We start from the raw sequence: 27,147 nt of genomic DNA on the forward strand, positions 1-27,147 counted from the left end.
CGTGGCCTATAGAGCGAGATGAGCGCCGCAACCCCAGAGTCGTCTGCGACTGGACCTAATGGTCAGGGGTACCTTTACCATGAGCTATATAGCCTTTGGTGCAGATGAAAATGCTTCACTATCAACTGTTTTCATAAAACTGCCCTGAGATCTACGGGTATGGGGTGGAACGCACATTTATTAAATGAATGAATGAATGAAACAGCACGATGGAAGTATCACCATTTGTTATGGCAATATACTCAACCCTAAAATACTCAGTAGACAACGTAAGACATGAGATTTAGAAAAGCTACAATTAAGTAAAGCCTACAAAAGCACATTTTTTTCCTAAGCCTATAAGCCTGGGCTGCAGAAAGGCTCCGTGAGCAGGGTGTTGTATATATTTGGGGCCATTACTGAAAAAGCCACACTTTCCCCATAGCATTTCTTACCTCCTTTTTCATTGAGAGAACTGTGAGCAGGGTCTCCGGTGTAGACCTTAATGAGCTGTGCAGTATACACAGCTATGCCTGGCATTACCGCTAGTTTTCCATGGTGGCTGCAGAGGAACTGGCAATGCCATGATGCTGAGCTTAACCCTGTGGTCAGAGGCTACTGCCTCCCCATGGAGTTTCAGATGCCGCACAGTAAATTTAGGTGAAGGTTGACTTGGCCCAACCTATAATTTATGGAAATAAAGCCCTTTGACATGTGTTTAGAATTAGGACATGAGAGGCATAGCTTTACCACGCAGAGAGTTATGAATAGTAGTCTTCCATTTCATTCCTCGGTGCTTTAAAATCTTTTAGGTCTTGGGCTATGCTTTTAGGTCTGGAGCAAGTTTGGAAAATGTCCACGTATCATTATATAAGCTATGCTCACAACTCTAGCATTTTGTGCTACAATAGTTACCAGATTCTGCAACTACAGAAGATGCGTTTTGCATTTGAGCAGATGTGCATGGATGAGCATATTTTGTGCTCTTCACGGATTTTGATGCAAATGTGCTAAATATATAAAGGGATGACCGGGATCTATCAAAGGAGGTGCCCACGTATGAATGTACTAACTGAAGAAAGTCCCACTCCCTCCCTCTCAGCTACTTCAGTCTTCTTGGAAGGTCCAACGAAGATACAGTACAAGTTGTAACAAAACATCTGTTGTTGTGGTCACCTGCGGTTCTTGGCCGCATTTGCTCGGAGGACATTTTCAAATTAAAGGATGGCCAGTTTCTTTTTTAGACAGGAATGGGCAAGATTATCAGGATTGGCCCATGGTGCAGAATGTTAATTTCGGGCATGTGCATTTCTAGGGCTCTTGTTGGCATTATGTTTGAAAACCTGAAATAAAAAATATTATAGGTTTGACAGATGCCTACTGGCTCTATGAGACACCTTGACTTTTGACGCTGAAGAATTTGCATGTATTTAGAAGAGTAACAGTGTCAATAGGATGCAAGTACAGTGGTACCTTGACTTATGAATTACTCGACATACGAATTTTTCGACTTACGAATGAAAAAAGTGCCCGCATGCGTACAAATTTTTCGACATCCGAAGGACATCCGTTGGCGGTTTTAGATGCGGTTTACTCGACTTATGAATTTTTCCGAATTTTTCGTTTCCAATGCATTCCTATGGGGAAATCGCTTTTTTCGACTTACGAATTTTTTGACCTACGAATGTGCATTCGGAACGGATTAAATTCATAAGTCAAGGTACCACTGTATTCAGTGATCTGATTCACACGGCTTGGTAAACCTAACTTGTTTACCATGCAAACAACAAGTACTTGTTGAAGCTTCAACAACAACATGGAGCTTTTTGCCATTGTTTTGTTGGGTTGTGTATGTCAAATCAATATGGCTAACCTGATCCAAAACACCCACCCACCCCACTCACACGTTAAAACAAAGACCACCACAGCCAACCACAAATGAACAGCCACACCCTAGGCCAACCCCAACCTCTCACCACCAAAGGAACACAAGTGAACAGCAGAGAACCCGCACAAGCAACGCTGACACAAAACCCCACATACCTGTATACTAAGTAAAATAGAAACATCGCCACCAAGTTACATGAAAAAAATATGAGAGATAGACATTGCGCACACCTTTTTAAATCAAGAAAATCTTTTATAAAAATACATTTTAGAAGAAACACAATATGGAGCGCAATTCCACTTGGTTCCTTCCTCTGTACTTTTTTTACCGCTGTAACGTGTTGAGCCAAGCCAAGGTTTGGTTTGCATTTCATCTAAGCTGGGACTTGTGGTCATGCTGTCTCCTTAACCAAGAACAATCCTTGGCTACAGCTCATGGTTAGTGAGAACTAGAGCTTCACCACCACTCCTGGACTGGATGACTTGTTAAGCCAAGTCTTGGCTTAGCTCAACTCAGCAGGAAAGAGGTCTTGGGAGGAGGAAAACAGCTGTAAGCTCCTCTTCGTGAAATCTCATGGTCCTGGTAAGTTTAGTGTTGTGTGGGAACGCAAGCAGTGTTTTCCATTTTGGTGGTAAATGAGTGCTGATGAAGCTGGCTTTGGAGCCTAAGCTGAACCTGTTTCTTTTCTTTAAATTTCAGAGATTATACCACTATATGGAATGTCCAGTTACATAACCAGGGAAGATCAGTACAACAAACCACCGCACAAAAAAATCAAAGAACGGCAGATCGATCGCCAAAACCGTTTGAACAGCCCCCCTTCGTCCATCTACAAGAGCCATCTAGGAAACTGTTCCACAGTGTACAATGGCACCATCAAGGCTCACAATGGAGCCGCAAACGGGGGAGGAGGAGGAGCTGCCATGCCCGTCGTGAAAAAAACCGAACGCAGAGCAAGAAGCAGCCCAAAGTCAAGCGATCAGGAACTGCATGGTAAAGTTGGCTGGTGCTTCTTTGTAATATATTTCAGGTTTTTTAACCCCCCTCCCCGAAAAATACTCTCAGTGAACTAAGCTGAAGGGGCACCAATGTCATTCATGAAGCATCGGACACATGAGCAGTAGAAAAAGATTGAGACAGGGGAGGTTGGATAGAGTTATGCCTCTTCTCTCTTTGTGGAGTAACTTTGTGCATTATACAGTAACCTGGGTTTTCCCATAGACTGTACACTCAGCAGGCAGCTGTAGCTAAAGGGAAGTCCCTGACAAGTGTCCCTGTATTTTGGGCAAAGACATCGGTCACATTTTTAGGTTAAAACATCGGCACTCCACCTATAGTGAATCCCGGAAACAACCCTTGAATGCTATCTAGTACCAGCATTAAAAATAGCTTCTGCGTTGTATCTAATGCTGCGTGTGCCGTGTTCTGCTCATGTAATGCAACGTCCTCTTGCCTTTCTCCCCTGCCTCCTGAAAATCTTCTTCAAGAGCCCCCCCCCCCAAGCCGACAGTGTGCGGGGAGAGGGGAGGAGGCTGAAATTCCACTGGGCAAGCAAAAGTCTGCTGTGCCAGTGGTTGGCAGCATTGGATACAAGTGCTGGTTTCCTTGTTATTTTTAAAAGTACATAAGATTAGCTAGCTTTCCTGCATGTATGCTCACTTGGAAGTAAATTCTATTAAGGTCACTAGGACTTACTCCCAAGGAACTAGGCGTAACTGCTACCTGTGGGCTTTGTTAAATTCCAAGCTGCGATTTGAATGCCAGAGTTTAGCTATGCAGAGTTTAGCTATGTGAAGAAGTACTTCATTTTGCCTGCACATGCCTTTCCAACATTCAGCTTCATGGAATGGCCCTGAGTTCCGGTGTCATAAGAGAGAGAGAAGCATTTTTTTTGGGTCCACTTTCTCTGCACCATGCATAGTTTTGTGAAGAAGAAGAAGAAGAAGAAGAAGAAGAAGAAGAAGAAGAAGAAGAAGAAGAAGAAGAAGTTTGGATTTGATATCCCGCTTTATCACTACCCTAAGGAGTCTCAAAGCGGCTAACAATAGTTAGTAGTTATAGTTCTTTATTTAAAAAAAATTAACCTTTTCTGTATGCATTAAAAGCGCCTGCCCAATAAGGAGTAGAGGGCAAGTCTTTTAGCTGCATTGCAATATTACCCCCATCAGTTGCAACTCAAAATTTGTAGCCATTACAGATTTGTATGCGAGCGACAACGGCCGCCCCCACCAAAGACATTATGCTCCCTCTCCTGGAGATTAAAGCCGGAAACATGCTGAATGTCTACAAATCTCTGGAGGATATAATTTGGGGCCAGCTCAGTTTGGCCCACTTTGACTTTCTGCTTTCCAGCTGATGGACACTGGGACAGTGGGACATGTTTTCAGATTTCCTAGGTGCTACACGTTCTAAATGATTATGCAAAACCAGCAGCCCTCTTTTGGCATAAAATATACCTTTTGGCTGAAGCTGTTCTGGGTACATACGCAAGTAAACACCCCTTTCACCACCTGCGAGGTCTACACCCAATTCACTTGCAGGAACGATGAAGGATAGTACCTTGGAGCTATCTGGCAACTGTGGTCGTTTCCTCTTTTCCCAGACACAACAAATGAGTTGCCCGGGCCATAGAGTGAAGCGTACATCAGGGAGTGGATGTAGCAAATGCAAGAGGTGCCCTGCCCATTGATTTGCTTAGTACCCAAACCATTTCTTATGCCCAGGACTGCTGCATTTGTCCTGTGTTTCTGGCTTCTCTACTTGAAAAGATCAGGCAGTAGCTGATCAAAAAAGATCCTGTGTAGCCTTTATTATCATAACATAACGTAACATAAATATAACGTAACATAAGAGCTTGGGTATGTTTAACCTGGAAAAGAGGAGACTGAGATGAAATATGATAGCTATCTTCAAATATCTCAAGGGCTGTCCCATGGAGTAGGAACCATGCTTGTTTTCTCCTGCTCTGGAGGGTAGGACTCAAAGCATTGACTTCAGGTTACAAGAAAGGAGATTGCAATTAAACATCCGAAAAAACTTTCTGACAGTAAGAGCTGTTTGGCAGTGGAACAGACTCCCATGAAAGGTGGCGGGCTCTTCTTCCTTTGAGGTTTTTAAGCAGAGGTTAGGTGGCCATCTGTCATGGATGCTTTAGCTGAGATTCCGGCATTGCAGGGGGTTGGACTAGATGACCCTTGGAGTCCCTTCCAACTCGTAAGATTCTATGAAGATATGGTTGGATATGATTGGTTATGATAGAGCTGCTCCCAGTCAGAGGAAGTAATACTGGATTGCATGTACAATTAGGCTGACCTGGTTTGAGGCAGCTTCCTATGCAAAATAGCAACAGAAGCTGTTTGGTTTGCAAAAAATCCTGACATGTCCCTGTTTGAGTTGCAAGCATGTTATCCTAACGCTGCGGCCGCACATTGCATAATTAAGAGTGTGCATCTGAGATAGAGGCTGCAAGTGTTTGCATGTAACACAGAGTCGGCGGGCACCCTTGGAGAGTTGCTATCGCCAAGGTCTCCTTCCCCTTCTGACTTAGTGGCCCCCAAGGCATTTATGAAATGGCACACCTGTGCCCAGGTTCACAATGCTCCCCTTTGTTTCCAGTAGTGATGACTCACGTCGATAGGGTCTGCATGTCAGAGCTACAAAGGTTCGCCTTTCTTCCTCCCCCCAGTTGGAATGCTTGGCCCTGCCTTTGACTCCAGTATGCAGCTCCTAGTGCTGAAGTTTCAGGAGGGCGAAATGAATGCTTTTCTTTTCTTTTGGTTTGTTTTCCCAAGCTGGCAGGAAAAAAGTGTAGCTCTTCTTCCACCCCGCTTTTTTCAAAGGGGCATTGTTGCTTCAGCGTTTGTTTGCTTCCGTCTCGCCGGTCTCCGCAAAGATCCCTTTCGAAATTTACCGATGGCAAAAGTGGCATAGGCAAGCACTGCCTTGAATTTTTCTCCTTCTCAAATCGTGCTTTTTCTTTCAGCAAATTCTGGTTCGGCACTTGATGCTGCAGGAAATAGTAGCTTTAATTTAATTTTCCTGGGCAAAGCTAGCTCTCCTTTAGAACAACTGGCGCTGTTGGCGCTTCAAAATGAGCTGATATTCCTTGAGCACGCAAGTTCAGCTGTCCTTGTTGTAACCATGAACATGTAACCGCGTCGTATATGTATATAACCTGTGTATAGCCACTGCTAAACAGGCACTCCTCTCGTGTTTTGGGGTGGATGTGGATGTAGGGATGAGGAGGATGAGAGTGACATTTGCCCATCACTAGGCACGATGCACATGCAAATGATAGTTGTCTAGCAATTTCTAGTGACTTCCTGTGTTTACCAAAAAAAACCCACTTTACTCTCTGCCCCACCCCTTTCAGTCCCTGCCCTTGTCCTATCCTTAAGAATGGTTCAGTCTGGTTTTTGGAACAGAGGCTAAGGGAAATGGTTGGCTGGGGAGATGCAGCGCTGATGGTTGATTCAGAGCGGTGCTTGCTACAAAATGAGGTGTGGGGTGCCGAGAGGCATCAAGCAAATTGGGGGGGGGGGCATTGGTATCTGGAGGAAGCTGGCAAGAGAAATACCAGGCCAGCTCTTGGCAAGGGAAAAGCGGGCACTCTGGCTGAATTTCTAAAGGAGGCATTTGGCACAGAAGAAGCTGTAACATACCACTATCAGTCTCACAGGACAGAAATTTTCACCATTTTCTTGGAGTAGTTCTGCTTGTTTGATGGATATATTTGTGTTGCTTTTCATGTGAATAAGTGCTCAAGGAGTCAGCACATTACATAAATGGGATGTGTTTTAATACAAAGTGATACGAGGGAGCAGCATGTGTGTTTCTGGGTACGCAGCATGGCTGTAATTCTGGAAATCTCAATACTAATCGAATGTCAGTTCTGGGGCTGGGCCAAAGCCATATCAAAATTCTCCAGCTACTTTGGGGTATATGTTATGATATATTGAAAACTACTGTGTTTCAGGGGGTGGGGAGGAAGACAACGTGTGAAAATAAAAGGAAGACATCTTTGTAACATCTAAATGGCAAAGTATGTTTTGGCGGTGAACCTGAGATTATTTCGTATTTGAAAAGGTCTTTGGATCATGCCGCCAGACCTCATGGAAGTTGGTTGCTTCTTCTCTACCATTCTTCACCTAAAAGAAGTGGACTTGTTTTCTTCTGCCCTGGCTCTGATTAGGAGATATTTTGAAGCTACATTTTTCTGGGAAGTTCTGCAGGCCGCACAGCTGTGGAGCATGATCACGGCTGGAAAATGCCAAGAAAACGGAATGAAGTCAAGTGCTGGAACGTTCACTGGGTCAGCTAGGGAGTGCTTTTTAGTTAAAATTCCACAAAGGAAAGGACAGAAAACAATGCAGGAAACATTAATCAAATTGGTGTGTGTCTGAAAGGAGGCCGTATTTATTTACTGCCCTTTCAAATATCTTAAAAGGAAGAAGACAGTCTTGCCTTTTGGATTCTGCTTTTGCAAAGTTTGCTTCCTAATGAAACTGCAAGTCGAAGAATCTCAGAAATACCTCCACTCCTAAGATCGGATACCCTGTAAGCTCTGAAGTGGAAAATTGGGGAGGAATTTCACAGTGAAGGCAAAGAACGTGCATTTCCCAAAGCCATGGAAGCTCTTCCTGTAAGGCCTAGAGCCAAACGCACCAGAACGGGGATGTTTAAAAAGCCTCTTGTGGGTCGGCTGTCTTCCTATTTAAATTTACTTAGGACATCTTGCCATTGCACCTGACAATCTTCTCAGCAGAATATTGCGAGGAGGAGTTATTGCATGAGCCCCATTAAAGCACAAACTAATTTTGTCCAAATGGCCCAGAGAGGGGAAAGGGATGTGCATAATACAAAACTGTGTGACCCTCAGAAGATCACAGGTCCACTGTTCACACAGTGTGGCACCAGCAACGTGTTCGTCTCTGCATAACTGGAGTCGTAGAACCTGGCAAGAGATCGCTTGACCTGGGTTGGGTTAAGCAGCCTACTTATTTAAGAATGTTTAGAGTTAGAGTAAATTGCACCTCACCGAAAAGATTCTGCTCTCTTTTTTTAAAGCATTTCCCATAGCATCGCTGAGAGCGTTTTGTGGTGGTGTGTTGGATTAAAGAGCCCCGGATTCAAATGCTAGCCGTGTTCTGTCTCCATTGTTTGGAAACTTCAGCTGGTGCAGAATTCGGCAGCCAGGTTGCTCACTAGGGCAGGATGGTTTGAGCATATTACTCCGATCCTGGCCAGACTACCCTGGCTGCCCATTAGTTACCAGGCCCAATTCAAGGTCCTGGTTTTGACCTATAAAGCCTTAAATGGCTCAGAACCACAACTCCTCAAGGACCGCCTCTTCCCATATGAACCTACTCAGATCCTGCAATCATCATCCAGGGGCCTTTTCTGCAGTGGCTCCCTGTTTGTGGAATGCTCTCGCCTGGTGCCTTCATTGTACACTTTCAGGCGCTAGGCAAAAACATTCTCTTCAACCAATGCCCCTTTTAATGTGTTTGTTTATTTAATTATTGGTTTGTTTTTGTTCTTGTTTTTATTGTGTATCTTTTGTTTTTTTATATTGTAATTTTATGTTGTGAACCGCCCTGAGATCCATGGATGAAGGGCAGTATACAAATTTAATGAATAAAAATAATTGTCAGGGGCAGCATGCCTCTGAATGCAAGATGCCAAGAATCATAGGCGGAGAGACTGCTTCTGTGCTCTTTTCCTGTTTGTGGTTGGCATACCTGTCCAATTTAACTATTCCAAAATATAGACGAGCTTTTACGTTGGGCAGATTAGATATGCTACCTTCCGCTGTTCTTGAAGGCCGATTCTCAAAAACACCATTCCAGAATCGACTCTGCCCCTGTGGAGTCGGTAATGTGGAGACTGTATCACATGTACTCCTGTCTTGCCCCTTATATAAAGACTTGAGGAAAGAGATCGTCATGCCACTTATACTCACCATTCCGGGCCGCTCGCCCGAGGACATACTGTTTTTCCTCCTGGCAGACCAGAATACCCAGACAACAGAGAAGGTAGCCAGATTTGTTGAGAGGGCCATGAAATTGAGGGCTGCCAGCTGAATAACAGTGCCCCCTCATAATTAAGATCTCATTTATTCTTGTTTTGATTGTGCCGAATCCCGATTCAGCTCATTTTATTGGTTATATATGGTTTTTATCAGTATCTGTATAATGTGTCTTTCTGATGCAACGGCCTATGGGCTATGCAAATAAATAAAGTTTGTTTGTTGTTTGTGGTTGGACATGGTGAGAATAGGATGCTGGATTAGATGGGCCACTGACTGACATGATGGAGCAGCATTGCCGCTCATACATTTTTAAGCCCCAGCTGCAGTGGTCCTGAAGCTGGACCCTGATCTGTTTCCCATATCTAATAGAAACCCAGCATCACCTCCGCTTAGGTCAGTGTGTGCTCTTAGAGCCAGTGTGGTGTAGTCGTTAAGAGTGGTAGACTCGTAATCTGGTGAACCGGGTTCGCGTCTCCGCTCTTCCACGTGCAGCTGCTGGGTGACCTTGGGCTAGTCACACTTCTCTGAAGTCTCTCAGCCCCACTCACCTCACAGAGTGTTTGTTGTGGGGGAGGAAGGGAAAGGAGAATGTTAGCCGCTTTGAGACCCCTTCGGGTAGTGATAAAGCGGGATATCAAATCCAAACTCTTCTTCTCCTCTTCTTCTTCTTCTTCTTCTTCTTCTTCTTCTTCTTCTTCTTCTTCTTCTTCTCACAGTCGCAAAAGTTTAAAAACAAAGCCCCAGACCTGCTGCACCCAGAGCAACTAAATAATATTTTTTACAGCTGGTTTAGTCTGAGTTTGGCAAAATATCTGATAAAATTATTTACGTTTTAGGATGCAGGAGGGAGCCTGCGCTATTCAAAATACGATGGGGGTGAAAATAGGTTTTAGGGGAGACTTCGAAATGCAGCCTTTTGCATGCACATTTGCACAAAGCCGCAATGTGTGGTTTGTTAAGAAAGAGGAAAATTGAAGCAAAGCAGCATTCGGTATTTGTAAATGAGGTCCACGGTTTAGCTGACATGTGTATGACATGGCAGCTGGCAGCCTGCTTCTGGATCTTCGGAGCAATCTGAAGAGCCAGCTTCTGCGATGCGATTTTGGCAGGCGTGTTGCTGTCAAACAACAACAGTCTTGTTGCCACACAAGCTGCTAAGGAATGGTGCTTCAGGATCCCTATACATAACTGGTGCTGAAATTCTCTAGGACGGGATTCTCCCTGCACTGTAAAGTAGGAAATGGAGCTTAGTAGAAGCAGGAAGGGTTTCCGTGTAATAGGCAGGCTGCTTAACAGAGTTTTGAGGTTTTGAAAAGCAACTGCGACATTTTGCAGGCTTTTCTGGACAACATTTTTTTTCCTTTTTGCACAATAAATACGGTAGCCATTTGCTGCAGGATCTTCTTCCCGCAGCTAGCACACCTGTTGTGGGGAAATTGTCACTTTGCAGCTACTCAGACAAATGTGGTTTTTCCCCCTCAGGGCAAATGTGATTTTTGTCCAGGTATCATGTTCATTGGAATAGTTAGCACTGCATTGTGAGCTACAGGAGCCTGCTTCAGGTACCTGTCACATCAGTGTTGATAGGTAATGCTGTTCTTTCCCCACCCTAAGCCATTTTATGACTAACACACACACACACACACACAAACTTAGAGGCTGAGCAGGGCCCCAGATAGTTGCAGTCATTTGTGGCAAGGTTCATGAGCTCTTTCGAAGCATGCAAACATGCAAGATATGAGTGTGGTCATTTTTGTGTGTTCTGACTCACCAGTATGGGAGCACACATCTATTAAACCATGGCTTAGATTTGCTTTTCTTCTTCCATTCTTAAGATGATTAGCATTGGGCTTTGTAAATTCACTTCTGTCTTCATGATGCTTCCACCTCTGGGAGTGTAGCAATGGCTATAGCTGTAGCTTGTAAGTTCATGTGTTGTGCCAAACCATAGACAGCACAGACTATCGTCTCTATAAACTGACTTCAGTTCATGAGTACCAATTCAGGTTTGTCAGCTGGTTGCAAATAACAGCTTATCAGTTCAAACATCAGGCCAACCATAATTATGATTTGTTAACCATGGTTGGGTGTCTGAAGTGAGCTGAAGGGTTGGTTCAGAGATTACTCTAAATTATTTTTGCACTAAATAAAGTGATTGAAATCATGATTTGCTTTTGAAAATGTAGTGGCAAATTATGGCTTGTGCAGTTTACCTCTGCCCCAACCTTCCCTGCAAATCTCCAGACATTGTGCTAGACAGTAACCTTTGTTGATTGACTTTTGGATGTGGTGTCAAACCACAGTTTTTCTAAACAAACTTTAATATCGGGTCTGAAATCCTAGTTTGCTGGCCATTTCAAACCATGGTTTCCTGGGTGATATTGGTTTGGGAATAATAGCAAACCATAGTTTGGTGATAAGATCTCAATTATCTCATGAGTGGTGTGGATAGGCAATGGGATAAATAGGATTTTGTGGCTTGTCTTACAAATCTGGTGCTTTGCAAAACACAGTGCAGCTTGTGGTACCAATTAGCTCTAAGGAGTTAGACCAATTCCTTATGCAACCTCTTATTTCCTATTCTGATCCAGTCTTAGGAAACAGATTTGGGTGCCCAGCCTTAAGTGCCAGCCGTGATCATAAAGCAAAACTAAACACTTAGCTCTTTCTTTTTCTTTTTGCTGTTGTATAGTTGTCACAGCAGGCCAGTCGCTGCATCCTTCCAGCAGTTTGACTTCGCCTCCAAAGGCACATTCTTCCATTGTCTCCCAAGACAGACAGATGCCAGCAACAAGAATTTCAAGTAACAAAACATACCCATACAAGGAAAAGAGAGCTTAGCGGTTGAACAGGAAAGATGGTTGTAGTTTTAGATGTTCCAAGAAAGGCCATCAAATGAACATGTCTCTCCGTAAGTTTCCGTGAGTTGATGGACGGTGAAAAGCACGATCAGTTGTCTTAACAAAGTCAGTAAAAGGATGGCATCCCATATATAACGTGTGAGCCTTCCCCCACCCCCGATCGATATTCCTTTTGTGAAATGTTTAATTTGTACATAAACACCATGTCCCATACTTGCAAAATTCAGACTTCAAAAAGATTCACATTTAAAGTCATCCTTTCCCCCCGCCTCCTTTTTTGTGCCATTACTAATCTAGCTGTGGTTAATAAAATGGAGGATGGGGTCTTTGCTGGTTTTATGTTCTTACTGTGAGGAGTAAAATAACATAGTAGGGCTGATGTTGAGTCTGGTTGTAGTGATTTTGAGGCTGGTTGTAGTGATTGCCCGCAGTGGGACCACATCTGGCCACCCAAATGCCTCTTGCAGTTCCAGTTGCCAATCCATAAGCAAAAGAGACATGGAGAGTGTAATTCTTGGTGGAAGGTCACCTCCCTTCTCGGAGGAAAGCCCATTGTTGACCAGGGTCATGGATGACGAAATGTGGAGGAGGAGAAAATGCATTTGCTGGCTGAGAAAAATTGGATGTTTGGAGCTGTGGGCAGGCAGACTGAAGGTGTATGTAGAAGGGACGAGATTTCCCTGTTGTAAAGAAATCACTAGCCTAGTATATACAAGGAGAACTCTTATTTAAAAGCTTAAAGATGCATCATAGTTTCAGGCAGAGTCTCTCCTGCTTGACAGCTGGTGCTTCGCCAGGGGTGTGTTTCTGTGAATCTTGCCAAAGAGTTTAGTCTGTGATAAAATAGCTGAACTTACATACAGAGGAGGCCCAAGACATTTGCTGCCTCAGGCAGCAAATTCCACTTGACAGCCCCTCTGCCATGGTTCTGAAAATTATAATAATAAACAAGACAGTTGGCATGCTACTTGCCCTGAAATGATACCTGCAAATCCCCTTTGCCCTGCATAAATGTTGGAGCTAGCATTTTTGCTTAAATGGTAGGGCTTGTCCTCCTTGCAAAATTTTACTGCATTTTCATATTTCGTATGAAATAGCATCCTTTGCTGTGTTAACTTGCTGCGTGTGGCGAGAGCCGAGAAGCCAAATTCTCACTGGACTTGGATGACTAATTTTTCATAATGCTCCCTCAGCCGTATTTCCTGCTTTCGAACTACAGACTTCCTGCCTTGCAGTTTCCAGCTCTTCCCCTGCACCCCCGGTCTCCCACCAAAAGCAGGGTGAAAATTGACTTTCGTCACTTCCATGATTAGTTACGCCTGTTCCACCATTCTTTTGTCTCAGGGAGATAATAGAAACAAACCTTAGGCATTTGATCATAGCCTATCACCATAGTTAGAGGCAGCACATTAACTAGACATGGGATGAATCTTTAATAAAAACTAATGGGAAGGGGAACCATTGGCCATGTTTGCTGTGCTTGATGGGATTTGGAGTCCATGGATATCTGGAGGACCACATGTTCTTATCCCTAAACTGGACAGTCCCACAGCATGAGAAGAAATTCCAGTCTTACATCTCGAAATCTAAAATACGAATGGCCTACTGCAGACATTATGTTCCCAACCTCCCAAGCACAGTTAGGAAGCATGGGACCCTGTGTGACCTTGTTGTTGTTTTTCAGTCGCTCAGTCGTGTCCGACTCTTCGTGACCCCATGGACCAGAGCACGCCTGTCTTTCACTGCCTCCCGCAGTTTGGTCAGACTCATGTTGGTAGCCTCGAGAACACCGTCCAACCATCTCGTCTTCTGTCATCCCCTTCTCCTTGTGCCCTCCATCTTTCCCAACATCAGGGTCTTTTCCAGGGAGTCTTCTCTTCTCATGAGGTGGCCAAAGTATTGGAGCTCCAGCTTCAGGATCTGTCCTTCCAGTGAGCACTCAGGCCTGATTTCTTCAATAATGGATAGGTTTGATCTTCTTGCAGTCTTTTTGTGACCTTGTAGGCCTTCCCTTTTCAGAACCAAACATCTTGCAGTGTTGCATTTTCACCAGCTGGAGTGTGCTGACCGGGGTTGTTTTCATCCCCAGGTTCTGTGGGTTTTGAGCCTGGTAGCGTCAAGTCTGTTTGCAGATGTCACGCTGCTTTATCATTTGGGAGGCGATCTGCATGTGGCAGAATTGGGAGTGAGGAAACTCCCGTGGGAGGCAGTGATAGACGGCAACTTTTGGAGATCTTTAAAAGAGGATTAAGCAAATCCATGGAAAATGAGGCTATCAGTGGTTTCTAGCCATGATAGCTGTGCTCTGCCTCCACAGCTGGAGGCAATATGCTTCTGGGTATCAGTTGCTGGAAGCTGCAGGAGCAGAGACTGTTCTTTTGCGCAGGAACTGTTTTGAGCCTCTGTAGGCATCTAGTTGGCCACAGTGATAACAAGATGCTGGGTTTGATGGGTCTTTGACCTGATCTGGCATACTCTTCTTATAATTCCTGGGGTATCCTGGAGAAAGTGGAATGGACCATTATAAATTGATACTTAAAAAAAAAACCAGTTCCCCAGCATCTGTGGCCTCATAGCTCTGGTCCCGCCTTTGAATGGTTGCCATTTGCCTTCCTGTCTAGATTTGGGTACCATTTTCCCCCAGCCTGGCCCCGACAGCTCTCTTTAAAAAGGTGGGTGTCAGGCGCTGGACCAGCATGAAGTTTCTGAGCAGCCATCAAGGGCAGAGTCACATGGATGCTGCATTCATTGCAGAGGTGTGTGCTTAAAAAAAAATTACAACAACAAAAAAAAAACCAATTCTGGCAGTGAATGCGAAGGAAAAGTTTTGAAGGGCCTTGGGTTCTCATGGTGTGGAGCAAGCTGCAGTTATTAAAGGGGATTAGAGTACACAGCTGGTGAGCAGATGGAATGCTTGCAATTTCAAAGCCGCACTCAGCCGTAAACCAAAATTTACACAAAACCTATTAGCTCCCCCCCCCCTTTTAATTACGAGTAGCTCAGTTCATTTACTACTTACTACCTGGGCCTCTTAATTCAATTCAAATTTGAGGCTTTACGTAATATTCTCAAACTGGGCCTTTTATCACTTCGGCTGCACCCTAGTGTGGTCTTGGGAAGGGGGGGGGGGTCAAAATATTAATTGAGAGAAATGGTTAATAAACTCTGTTTTCTCTGTTTCTTGGGTAATAACTTGGCTCAGGCTATCCTATTAGCCTCTACTTGTCTGCTGCAGAATTTTCCCGTTCCTCTCCCCACAAAAGCCAAGTGCCTCTTGCAACAGATGAATGAGGAATCAAAAGAGACTAGTCTGGACTTTTCAGCTTCCTTTTCATCGCCTTGCAATGAAAACTTGCATCTTGACTCTAAAGCAGACACTCGAAATTCCTTCTCACCAGCAAGAGAGAGAGAGAGAGAGAATTCTTAAGGCTCAAGTCTTTCCTTTAACCTAGCTTTGGTGAAATGTCCAGCGAGATCGAGGGCCTCGGTTCATGAAATTCCCCAACCCATTTTTAAATTCAAAAGCAGCTATCCATGGCTTGAGCAATCACCATGAATAACCTAACACAATGAATTGAAAAATTCCTAATAGGGTATGGTAACATTTCACAGGCGTTTGTTTGTTTGTTTGTTTGTTTGTTTGTTTTTAAGAAGCCCAAGTTTGTCTCACCAAAGCATTTTGTGAAACTTCTACTTGTCCAAGTACCAGGAGAACCTGGTCTACAGATGGAATTCCTGTTTGTGTCCTGATACACATCCAGATTTACAGTGCATCTCTGGATGCAAAGTTGGGTGGTGAGAGCTTCATCTGCCTGGGTGGAGATACTGTCCTTGGTGATAATTTTGCATATGAGTGACCTCTAGGGTATTGGACTAATTTTTAAAGATAATGTAGCTTGCTGAGATAAGAATCTACATATTTTATTAGGATGCTTGTTACCTGTATATAGAACGGTGTTCATTATCACTGTTGTTAAGAAAATAAGATGAGCCTGCTGGATCAGGCCAGTGGCCCACCTAGTCGGAATCAGAAGTGTAGAGTTAGAAGGGACCCTGAGGATCATCTAGTCCAGCCCCCTGCAATGCAGGAATATGCAGATGTCCCATTTTGGAGACCTACTCATTTAGATGCCCATTTCGGAGACCTATTCATCCGACTGGGAAAGCCTGTTGGAACAATTTTGGCTTTTTGTGAGGCACTAAACTGTCAGCACTAGTCCACTGGAGATAGACCAGATGTGGTTCCAGCCTTCGGACTGAAAAAGGTCCTCGGCACCTGTACTATACTGTAAAACAACTGCTGTTGATTTTTCTTCATTTTTCAGTTTTTGCACTGGGCTCCTAAGACACATGTATTATGTAATTCTCAGTGCATGATGTGTAATCTGGAGCCCTAGCCTAGGTTGAAATCAAACTAATCACTTGATAATACCAATTTATTAGACTGCATGGGCATGGATGAGGGAAAGAACAAACGCCAGATATTATTTGAAAGCTTTTCAGGCTTTTTTTTAAATGGACAATGTCTAGCTTTTGCCCTGCCATCATTTATGCTGTTGTCTTAAACCAAATGGCTTTGTGTGATCCTTTGCCAATTTAGTTTATTACTTCAGGCCAGAAACCTCTTAACCCAGACCGTAGTATGGTTTCCTTTGGAATTCAGTTGAACTTCTCAGACCAATTTGCATTTACTGTTCAAAGGAACATATTGCTCATTTTTGGATGTGTCTTTTAAATAGCATGTTCGTTTACGTTCCCCCCCCCCTTTCCGCTAAAGGGCATTAAGGCTGATGGTCTAAGTCAGGCATGTCCAACTCCCAAGAGACTGTGATCTACTCCCAGTATAAAAAATCTAGCAGTGATCTATCCATTGCCATTGGAGGGAGGAGGAGTGTTTGTGGGGTGGGTGGATTGCCCAGAGTTGTTGAGGGTTTTTTTTGGGGGGGGGGTTGCACAGAGATTTTTAAGCTTTCCCCCTGTAACTTTTTTGTACACAATAAGGATCCCGCGATCTACCAGGATCAGCCAGTGATCTACCGGTAAATCGTGATCTACTCGTTCAACATCCCTGTCATTCAGTCATTTTTAATAGGCTTCTGTTTTTTAGAAGATGAAGGAGAACTGTGTCAAATCCAGTGCAAATGCTCTTAGGCTTTTTTTATATCTCCTTGAAATCTTGCTTTGCAGGTGTGTGATTTCCTTCTTAGAAGACTGATCAGGATGAGGCAATGTTAATGAAACAGAAGTCAGAGGAATGACATTTTCCTAAGCCATTTGCAACCAAAAGCCGTAAACCTAAGAAAGCAATGCCCAGAGTTTAGATGACCAAATTCTGGCTTAAAAAGTCACGATATGAAAAAGCCTCCTGTGCTCTCACAGAGGTGACCATAGTTTCCCGTTACACCCAGACTCGGAAATCTATGTTTAATGACATCTAAACAACCCAGAATATGACAGCTCCATGTTCTATTTTAACTGGGGCCTTATTTATTTATTACAAATATTTATATTCTACCTTCCAGGCTGCCTTGCGAGAAATGTTGGTGGCAGGTAGTCCTTCTCGCTTGGGCAATTGGTTGCATGCAGAGGATAGCTCAGTCAGTAGGGAGTGAGACTCTTGGATCTCAGGGTTGTGCATTCAAGCCGCACTTTGTGTTGGAAAACGGCCTGGGGTGCCCCTGCAGCCCCCGAACTCCAAGCGTCCTCCGATATGCGCAGCTCTGGAAAAGGCATTCCCCTTCTCCTCCAGTGCGCTTCAGCGACATATACCAACTGGTATATGCACACTAATCTTCTGGCGTAACACAGCAAGAAGCAAAATAGAAAATTCTTTTCAGTAGCACCTTAGAGACCAACTGTGTTTGTTCTTGGTATGAGCTTTCGTGTGCATGCACACTTCTTCAGATACCACACAGGTATCTGAAGAAGTGTGCATGCACACGAAAGCTCATACCAGGAACAAACTCAGTTGGTCTCTAAGGTGCTACTGAAAAGAATTTTCTATTTTGTTTCGACTATGGCAGACCAACGTGGCTACCCACCTGTAACAGCAAGAAGCGTGAGACATCGTAGAGCTAATCTACGTGTTTATTTACACACTATGTACAGACAAAGGAATCATGGTGTCCTCTCTCTCTCCAGCTCCGAGAGAAGAACAGGAACAAGTAAAAGCAAAAGTACAGTACAGCTAATACAGCGGAAGAGAGAAGACTGTCTTCCGTTCCCACACCCTTCCCAGGCAGGCATGTGATTTACACCAATCTCATCTGCGGCATCGGAGGCGTGAAATACTAACACTTTGGGCAGAAGATTCTTGCATTGCAGGGGGTTGGACTAGATCAGTGTCATGTGGTCACTGTACTAGAGGAACTGGGTCAGTTCCCTAAATGTTTGCTGTAAATTAGGGTATTAAATCCTGGTGGCTCCTTCCCAAAGCCAGGGAGAAGCTTCTTGGACCCCTCCCACCACCTTCCGAAAGCCCAGGAAGCTTCTGCTTGGCTTAGGGTAGGAGGCACGATGCTCCAACGGGGAAGGAGGCTCACACCTGCAATGTCCCCATCTGCAGTCGCCCGCCTCTGGCTCTGACTCAGGGGCCAGCAACCTTTTTCAGCCATGAGCCGGTCCACCATCCCTCAGACCATGTGGTGGGCCGGACTATATGGTGGGGGGGGATGAATAAATTCCTATGCCCCACAAATAACCCAGAGATGCATTTTAAATAAAAGGACACTTTCTACTCATGTAAAAACATGCTGATTCCCAGACTGTCCGCAGGCCGGATTTAGAAGGCCGCACCTGGCCCCCGGGCCTTAGGTTGCCTACCCCTGCTCTAACTGTTCCCCTACAAAATTTCCCCTACGACTCATGGTCCCTTCCAACTCTTAAGATTCTATGAAAAGTCTGTGAAAAACCCATTCACATGAAGGGCCATAGCTTACTGGTAGAGCATCTATTTTGCATGCAGCCGCTCCCAAATTCTGCCCCCAGTATCTCTAGGTAGGCTTCAGAGAGACCCGTGCCTGAAACCCGGAAAAGCCACTGCCAGTCCATATAGACAGTACTGAGCTAAATGGACCAATGATCTACCTCAGTGTAAGGCATCTTCCTCCATTCCTATGGTTTGTTTTGTTAAGTCGAGGTTCATTCATCTGACCGTGGCCACTGTGTGTGAATTGTTGCTTTCTTTCCAAGACGAAGTCTGAAAAGATCGTCACATTTCTTCTTGGCTGTTCCAGCGGAACCGAAGTTTGGATGCTATTGTTATTTGAATCTGTGACCTGCTCTGTCCTATATTCCTGGAGTGTGTTGCTATGTGCCTAAAAAAAATAACTATAAATATGAGCAAAATATAATGGGAGTAACATTGCTACCCCGTGTCTCTTTTCACAGCACAACTTCTGAAAGTTGGAAGCAAATATACTCTCCTAAAAAGAGGTCATTTGCAAGGATATTTGGAGCACGGCAGCCTTTGCGACTGCTGCGAAATAAATGCTAATTTACAAATTTCTGCTGCTTCTGTCATTCATCAGACACTTAATTAAACGTTTAAGCGAGACATTTAAAAATAGGACTAAAAACTTAAAAGCAATATATCGTGTTTCTCCTAAAATAAGACACAGTCTTATATTTTTTTTCGCTCAACAAAACACAGTATGGCTTATTTTCAGGGGATGTCTTATTTTAACCGTGTCGCATCGGTACGCTGCATAGCCACGCCTCTCCAGGCTGTTTTAATGGCTTATTTTCGGGGTATGGCTTATTTTTGGGGAACGGCTTATATTTCGCAAATGCATAGAAATCCTGCTATGGCTTATTTTATGGCTATGTCTTATTTTAGGAGAAACAGGGTAGTAAGGGTGGTTAGTTAGGGAGAGGCTCCCTGTCTGTAACCCTGGAGAATTGCTGCCAGTCAGTGCAAACAGTACTAAGCTAGAGGGACCAATTGTCTGACTCAACATACAACAGCTTTCTATATATATTAGTCTGTTAACTACTTTGAGCTCTAGAGCAAAGGCAGAGCGATTTTTTAAAGAAATAATACATAGGATGGCCATGGGTCCTGCTTCACAGAGTCATTCTCTGTAAAGTCATATGGAGTCATCCTCTGTTTTAAGGGCTATCTGGCCCAAGCCTGTTTTGAAGACAGAGAACTATTAAGAAGGGAGAGCAGAGGCCTTGGATTTTGCCAACCAACCGGTAATACTTGGACTGCAAGCACACAGATCATCCGGTCACAGCATTCCGCACTATGGCAAGATGAATTGTATTTCCCTTTAAATTATAGTATGCATGCATATGCAGAAATTAGCGTGTGCAAATTTTATACAGGTCTATGCTCTCGTTGTTGTTGTTGCTGCTGCATTTCCTGCATTTATTTGCCAACGATTAAGGGACCAACCTAACAACACGGCTGTTGTGAGAGTCGCTGCCTTGTTGTTTTGAATGGCTCAGGGCTGAAGCTGAGACTTTTCTGAGCCAAGGATTTCAAAGCTCACCACCCCCAAGCTAAGAAGGCTGACCAGCTCTCCAGCCTGTTCGCAGCCTGGATGCATTCAGAGCATTCCAGACAAAAGTTCTGTTTCTCGCTGTAGCCACCAAGATGCCACCTAGCTTCTAAGTTGGTGGTTAATGTTGAGAAGAAAGGCTAAAGTTCAACCCGCCGATCTGGACTTGCCTTTGATCCATGTATGCAGCTTCTGTATTGCTGTTTAATTGGCGGTTGCTTCAAAGCCGATGAGCCGTGGCTGTGCTCCATGCTGTGTATCTGTTGTTCCCCTTTGCAAGGCAAAAGCATTCCTCCAAGGGGGCAAAACACATGTGGCATCAGCTGTGCTCGCCCTCGTATATTGTCATAGGCAGCACCACTTTACCAAGAAAGCTTTGCTTGGCCTTCAATTGGCCAGCTGTATGTTGTTCATTGCAAGGACTGGCTCAGATCTTGGGCCAGTAATATTTGCAGGGGGTGGGTGTCCGCTGCTGTATTTAAGCAGTCGTAAAAAAGGAGCAAAGAAGATCATAAATCCAAGCTGTGACTTTCATGCTCGTGCCACCCAGAGTTCTGTTTCATGTGCTTGAGCATCCTGCTTCCTTCTTCACCTAAAGATCCACCCAACTTTGCTTTTGGAAATGAATATAACCAAAAGGTCAAAAATATTCAGTGATGTATATCAATCACTGATGCTCTGAAATCTAGGCTTCCTCTGATACCTGTCGCCATCGTTCTTAGATCCCCATGAACAAGCTGGCCAATTGTGCTCTCAAGTATGGTGGTGTTGGAGAACCTCGAGTTGTTCTGTGGGACTTGGACATTCACACCGAGACAGTTCTCAATGGTCAGCTTGGGACTTCTTGGCCGCTATGAGAACCATGCGGTTTTCTCAAATGGTCCATTGGCCCGACTCACAAAGTAGAGCATAACTTCAGTTTGGTCCTTGCTGCAGAGCTTGAGTGGGATGGTCTGGGGCTGTGATTCCTCCATTATCATGGTCAATCCATTTCCTGGCATGTCTGGTCTCACAACAGCAGCAGCAGCAACAACAACAGCAGCAGCAGCAACAACAACAACAGCCCCCTTTGCTAGAAGACCATAAAGTTGGTCTGCCTCCAAATACTTAAGGATTCTTGAATGCCTATTTTCCAGAAGAACTTACCACCCTTGAATGCCTATTTCCTAGAGCTTAAAATCCTATCCATGTCTTAGTCTTGGTATGGAACGGAATGGTGCAATGGGCCAGGCACCTTCTCTGGCACTGCAGAGCCCAGTTTGCCGCTCGAAATACTAGGGATTATTTGGGGGTGATGAAGCAGGTGTGGTGATAGCTAGAGCACAAGTGCATAAAGCTCACTGAAGCTGGCCAAACACACGTTAAAATACAGAATTGTGCCTATTGCATGATGGTGACGGCAGCAATGAAAGAAGGTACCTTGGCCTCCTGGCAAGGGACATAGCTGCACAGGCAAGTTTATGGTGATTTGGTTGCTGTCTTCCAAGGTCACGAAAGCTGAGTGAGCTGGCCAGGCATGTGAAGCTGCTGTGATTCAGACAACCTACTGGCAGCTGCCATGAGAGCACGGAAGCATGGGGGGGCTATTCGGAATCGGCCTATTGGGGGGACGACGACACTCTTCTTGTCTAGCAAATTGGAGGCTACATTCTGCGTGACCAACGAAAGGTTTCTGCCAGCAATTGAGGTGGTCACGGCCTCTGGAACCCTGGAAGAAATTCTGAGCGCGCAGATGATGTTATGACTGGCACATCTGCAAGCGAGGAGCCGCGCTTGGGAGTGAGGCATGCAGCATGGAAGGACCCGGTCCTTATGTCACCGCCCTGGAATGGAGGAGCTGCTTGAAACAGCAACAACTTTTCTATCGCCAGGCTGCTAAGTGTCTAGCTGGACCTTTTCCGTCTTTGCTGTGAAGGAGTCGAGGTGGGGGTGGGTGGGGGTCAGGCAGAGAGAAGCCCTTAAGTCGTGTTTACAGTGGAGATATTTTAATTAGCTTTTGGGCTTGCAATTCAAACAATTTGCATAACACAGCTGCTCTCGGAGCAAACATGAGAACCCTTCCCCCTCGTGGGAACTTGAAACTTTGGTTTGTGATACATTTCCTTTGCCCACCGTCTGTTTATTGTGTACATGGAAGTCCGTCCTTGCTTTCATAAAGGATTTCTGCGAGGGTGCAATAAGCAGTACTGTATGCATGTTCTACCCCGAGGAAGCGCAGAGACGTTGCATAGCTGAACTTTCTAACAAACTCTTCTTTCAATGTGTACCTGACTCTGGCACTGTTAATTCCCCATGCTAGAGGTTTTCGAGATTTCTGCCTTCAGAGTCCCTGCGCCTCATAGATTTGCCTGTTGAGAAACTCCTGTAGATCTGAACGTCACAACATTGCAGAGGATTCTGGAGCCTATTTGAAGGCGCTCCTCTCACTCGGGCAGAGGCATGCTTGAAACGTTTCCTACAGTCTTTGACATGGCTGCAGGACAGAATCCGTACAGATAAGCCAGGCAGTCTTCATCTGTCATTAGCTCATCTCCTTGCAGCCAAACAGCACGTGACGGTGCAGTCATGCGTGTCTCTGTCCCTGTCAGATACATAGGCAACAAGGTTTGGTGGAGTCTGAAAAGTGAAATCCCGATTGGCTTTGCTACGTTTTGCAGCTTTAAGGAATTCGCCACCAGCTGCTCAACTCTTGATTCCGGGAGCGAACAGGGGGAACGCCTTAAAACAGCCTTCCCTAACCTTGCGTCGTCCAGACATTTTGGATTGTTAACTCCCATCAGCCCCGAAAGTTGCCAGTGTAGGCTGGGACTGGTGGAAGTGGTAAACCGAAATGCCGGGTTGGGGACAGTTGGGTTAAAAGCAATGCAACTTTGACGTTATCAGCCCCATGCTCTAACCAACTGAGCTATCCCTGCACTGATTTTGTGCGTGTGGGGGGAGTTGTTGCTTTTTACATCACATCCCTTGCTCCCTCCATCGAAGGACCTCTGGTATGCTTCCGAGGACCTCCAGGGCTCAGCATAGCATAGTTTTCAAGCCATTGGCTCATGTTCTTGAGCTGCAACGGTTGGACTAGAATTACCCTGGTGGCCCCTTCCGACTACAATGATTCCTCTATGATCCTCAAGACACATAGCGGAAAGTAAATTCAGATAAAATCAATGGGGATTTATTGCAATTATACTATATATTTTTTGTCGGGACCTTGCCATAGTGACTGGGGCAACCCAGTTAGATGGGCAGCATATACAATTATTATTATTATTATTATTATTATTATTATTATTATTATTGCTGTGCAATGCAGTTCCCAGATCTGGATACAAGAAGCTGCTCCGGCATTCTCCTTTCTCACCATGCCCACACAGGAAAACTGGAAAGATCCCGAACGCTTCACATTAGACAGGTGGTAGAAATGCAGACAAATCAGATGCCGCGGTCATTAACCCGAATCCTGCTTCCTTCTCATCACTGCCCGCCTTTTAGAAACCTACTCAACTTGGCATTGAGGGAAAGTTCCTTCTTGCCTCTTAATTGGCAGCAGTGCTTCCTCGAGAGACCGACATTGTGAGAACCATTTTATATTTGCTGCGTTTTTGAGCATTGGCCCTGTCTGCGTAGCTTTCCAAAGTTCTTGTACTTTTCTACCCCTCTGAGCGTTAAGACAACAGATGGGATCTTTTCCCCATTCCTGATGCTGCTTGCAATGCAGGGCATTTGATGGGGTGGTGATGGTGGAGGAGGAGGAGGAGGAGGAGGAGGAGGAGGAGGAGGAACTATTAGTAACAGAACAACTCAGCTTGCAGGACTCTGGGTAATAATCCTTTTTCTGTTTGTTGTTGATCCAGGCCAGCGTGTAGGCGTCCTATAGGCCTCGTAAAAATCCATCTGGTTCGTAAAAAAAGAAGCTTTAAAACCAAGAAACATGAAAAATCAGCGCGAGGTTCTAGGGCGCTTTGTTTATTTTTGAGGCTAGGCTGAGAGCCAACGCCACTAAGAGACACCAGCGTTCACCTTTCCCGTGCCTTCCTTCATCCTACGCATTCATCTAAACTCAGTTTTGCCACGTTTATCTTACTCAGCAGGGAACGGAGGATGAAAGTTACCGCTTAAATTATTGCAATTCTTCTTGATCCTCCTCGCTCCCCAGATTTGCTTCCCCTTGGAGTTACGGGGTTCCTGTATTTACATAACACAGGATTTTATTCTCTCCTCCCCCTTCCCCCCCCCCCCCGGGAACCAAATGCGCTCTATGTAGGATTCTGTTGTTGCTTTTGCAGAGAACCTGCATGGTTTGCAGTTATAGGTGTGGCCTATGTGGGGTTCGATGTAATTTGTTCTTTCATTATTGGGACGTTGGTGCCCATAATGGAATGTGCTGCAGCTTTAACAAAGTTTTAACATGGAGCACTCCATTTGGCGTCCCCCCCAAAAGCTTAGGTGTGCTTAGCTAGACTTTGGGTTCTCTTCTTCTAGCATGTGCAGAAGAGAGGGACTCCCAAGCACATGCTATGCATGAAAAGAGCTCCAGATTCAGTTCCTGGTTTCTACAGGTAACACCAAGGAAGATCTGCTTCTCAGAGCCTGAAAAGTTGATGCCACTCAGTACAGACAGTATAGATTCTGAGCTGAAAGGACATAATGGTCTGACTCTGTGTAACGTAGCCCCCTATGCTCCATAGTTTCTTCCTGGATCTTGTTATTAGCAAGGGTTTCCCAAACTTGGGTCTCCAGCTGTTTTTGGACTACAACTCCCATCATCCCTGACCACTGGTCCTGCTAGCTAGGGATGATGGGAATTGTAGTCCAAAAGCATCTGGAGACCCAAGTTTGGGAAACCCTGGCTTAGTTCAAGAGTGCTGGTGCCTTGTAAGTGATTCCCCATGCATTGCACAGAGTTGCTCTTTGTGATTTAAAAAAGAAAGAAAAAAAGTTACGCTGACCACAGGAAGTTCATCACACAGTCCTGTGGCTTGTGGCTTACGTCTAATACAGATGACTGTGCCAGTCCTGTAAAATAGTGGAACTGGTTTATCTGCTGCTGATAAGGATGAGGAGGCCAACTGAGCTCAGTTTGCATTTAAAGTCGCTCCTAGCTAATTCGAACTTGGTGAAAACCTACAGAAACTAAAAAAAAGCAGCCTTCCTTCAAAATTTGCAGTTCTCCGGATTTTGCAATGTAGTTCTTCCGGTCAAGTCATATAGTGGTACCTCAGTTTAAGAACAGTCCTGTTTACAACCGATTTGGTTTACGAACTCCACAAAACCGGAAGTAGTGTCTTGGTTTGAGAACTTTACCTCGGTCTAAGAACGGAATCCGAACAGGGAAGGGCACCGGCGGTGGGAGGCCTCATAAGGGAAAGCGCTTCTTGCTTTAAGAATGGTTTTGGTTTAAGAACGGACTTCTGGAACGGATTAAGTTCGCAATCCGAGGTACCAATGTATAGAATTGCATGTGCTAGGGTAAAGTGTGCATAAGAAATCACATATTAGTGAAAATAATAGGAGAAACGGTTTGCAAAAATGTGTGTAATAGGATACATTGGTACTAAAATGCTGATGAATTTTCAGGTATCATTTTTTAGAAAATTGCAAGATGGTATTTGTTTTATTTCTTTATAAAAATATTTATATCCTGCTCTTTCATAAAAGAGAAATCAAAGCATTTTACAACAATAGCACATAAAACTAGTCAATAAAAGAACATTAAAAGGTTTGGAAAGCCAAACTAAAGAATGGAAAAAAAATGAGACACTGAAAGGAACCAGAATTGATAGATTACGCCATCCCTGACATTGTCCTTTTCTCCAGAGTTGCACCTCCCATTTTGCCACAATAAGATGCATTTTATAATAAAAGGCAAATCTGGAAACAATGCAGAACTTTATCACTGGTCCTATGAAGATTAGAATGATGGGTGTGTTTCTTTGATGGGCATCTAGTTTCTCTAAGCCTTCGTGGAGTCATGTGTAATCTTTTATTTGCTCCTGTATCTTTTCGGTGCTTCGTTATCACTTCAGAAGGCCCTCCTAGCTCTCAGCTGACCTCTGCTGGATATAGAGTTTTTAACAGGCAGATAAATGTATACCTGGGACTTGACTCTGCTAACATGCCTTCCTGGCTGCAGAACAAATGTGAGTTAGGCCTCTGGTCTCTAGAACACATGGAATAACAATGCGCTAGGAATGCTTGAGGCAAAGTCCACCCCCTAACTGGCACTCGATTTCAGTGGTCGGGAGCAAGGCCTGATTTATCAATGAGTATTTTTATAATTAATATAAATATGTGCCATGAGCTTAAAGCTGGAATGGGGAACCTGTGGCCCTCCAGATGTTGTTGGATTACAACTCCCATCACCCTAACTATTACGCCATGCTGGCTGATGGGAGTTGGGTGTCCAAACAACTTCTGAAGGCCAACAGGTCAATGAAAGGGGCCTAAGGAAGACAAGGCCTTTTGTGTCCAGGGCGGCTGTCTACCAGCTCCATCTGGTACGCAGGCTGAGACCCTACCTGCCAGAGTGGTGCATGCTCTAGTTATCTCCCGCTTGGACTACTGCAATGCGCTCTACGTGGGGCTACCTTTGAAGGTGACCCGGAAACTGCAATTAATCCAGAATGCGGCAGCTAGACTGGTGACTGGGAGTGGCCGCCGGGACCACATAACACCGGTCCTGAGAGATCTGCATTGGCTCCCAGTACGTTTCCGAGCACAGTTCAAAGTGTTAGTGTTGACCTTTAAAGCCCTAAACGGCCTCGGTCCTGTATACCTGAAGGAGCGTCTCCACCCACATCATTCAGCCCGGACACTGAGATCCAGCGCCGAGGGCCTTCTGGCGGTTCCCTCACCGCGAGAAGCAAAGCTACAGGGAACCAGACAGAGGGC

General features: G+C 44.8%; 1 protein-coding gene across 1 annotated transcript in view; it reads left to right on the forward strand.

Moving 5' to 3' along the window:
- The window catches only part of FNDC3B (fibronectin type III domain containing 3B), a 255,448-nt gene that overhangs the window by 158,017 nt on the left and 70,284 nt on the right, over nucleotides 1-27,147 (forward strand). Inside the window, exon 6 of the mRNA XM_033150663.1 lies at nucleotides 2,567-2,860. Coding sequence (XP_033006554.1) covers nucleotides 2,567-2,860 — 294 coding nt within the window. The remainder of the gene's footprint in view (nucleotides 1-2,566; nucleotides 2,861-27,147) is intronic.

Source organism: Lacerta agilis, chromosome 5 (genome assembly GCF_009819535.1).
Source record: "Lacerta agilis isolate rLacAgi1 chromosome 5, rLacAgi1.pri, whole genome shotgun sequence".
Taxonomy (NCBI): domain Eukaryota; kingdom Metazoa; phylum Chordata; class Lepidosauria; order Squamata; family Lacertidae; genus Lacerta; species Lacerta agilis.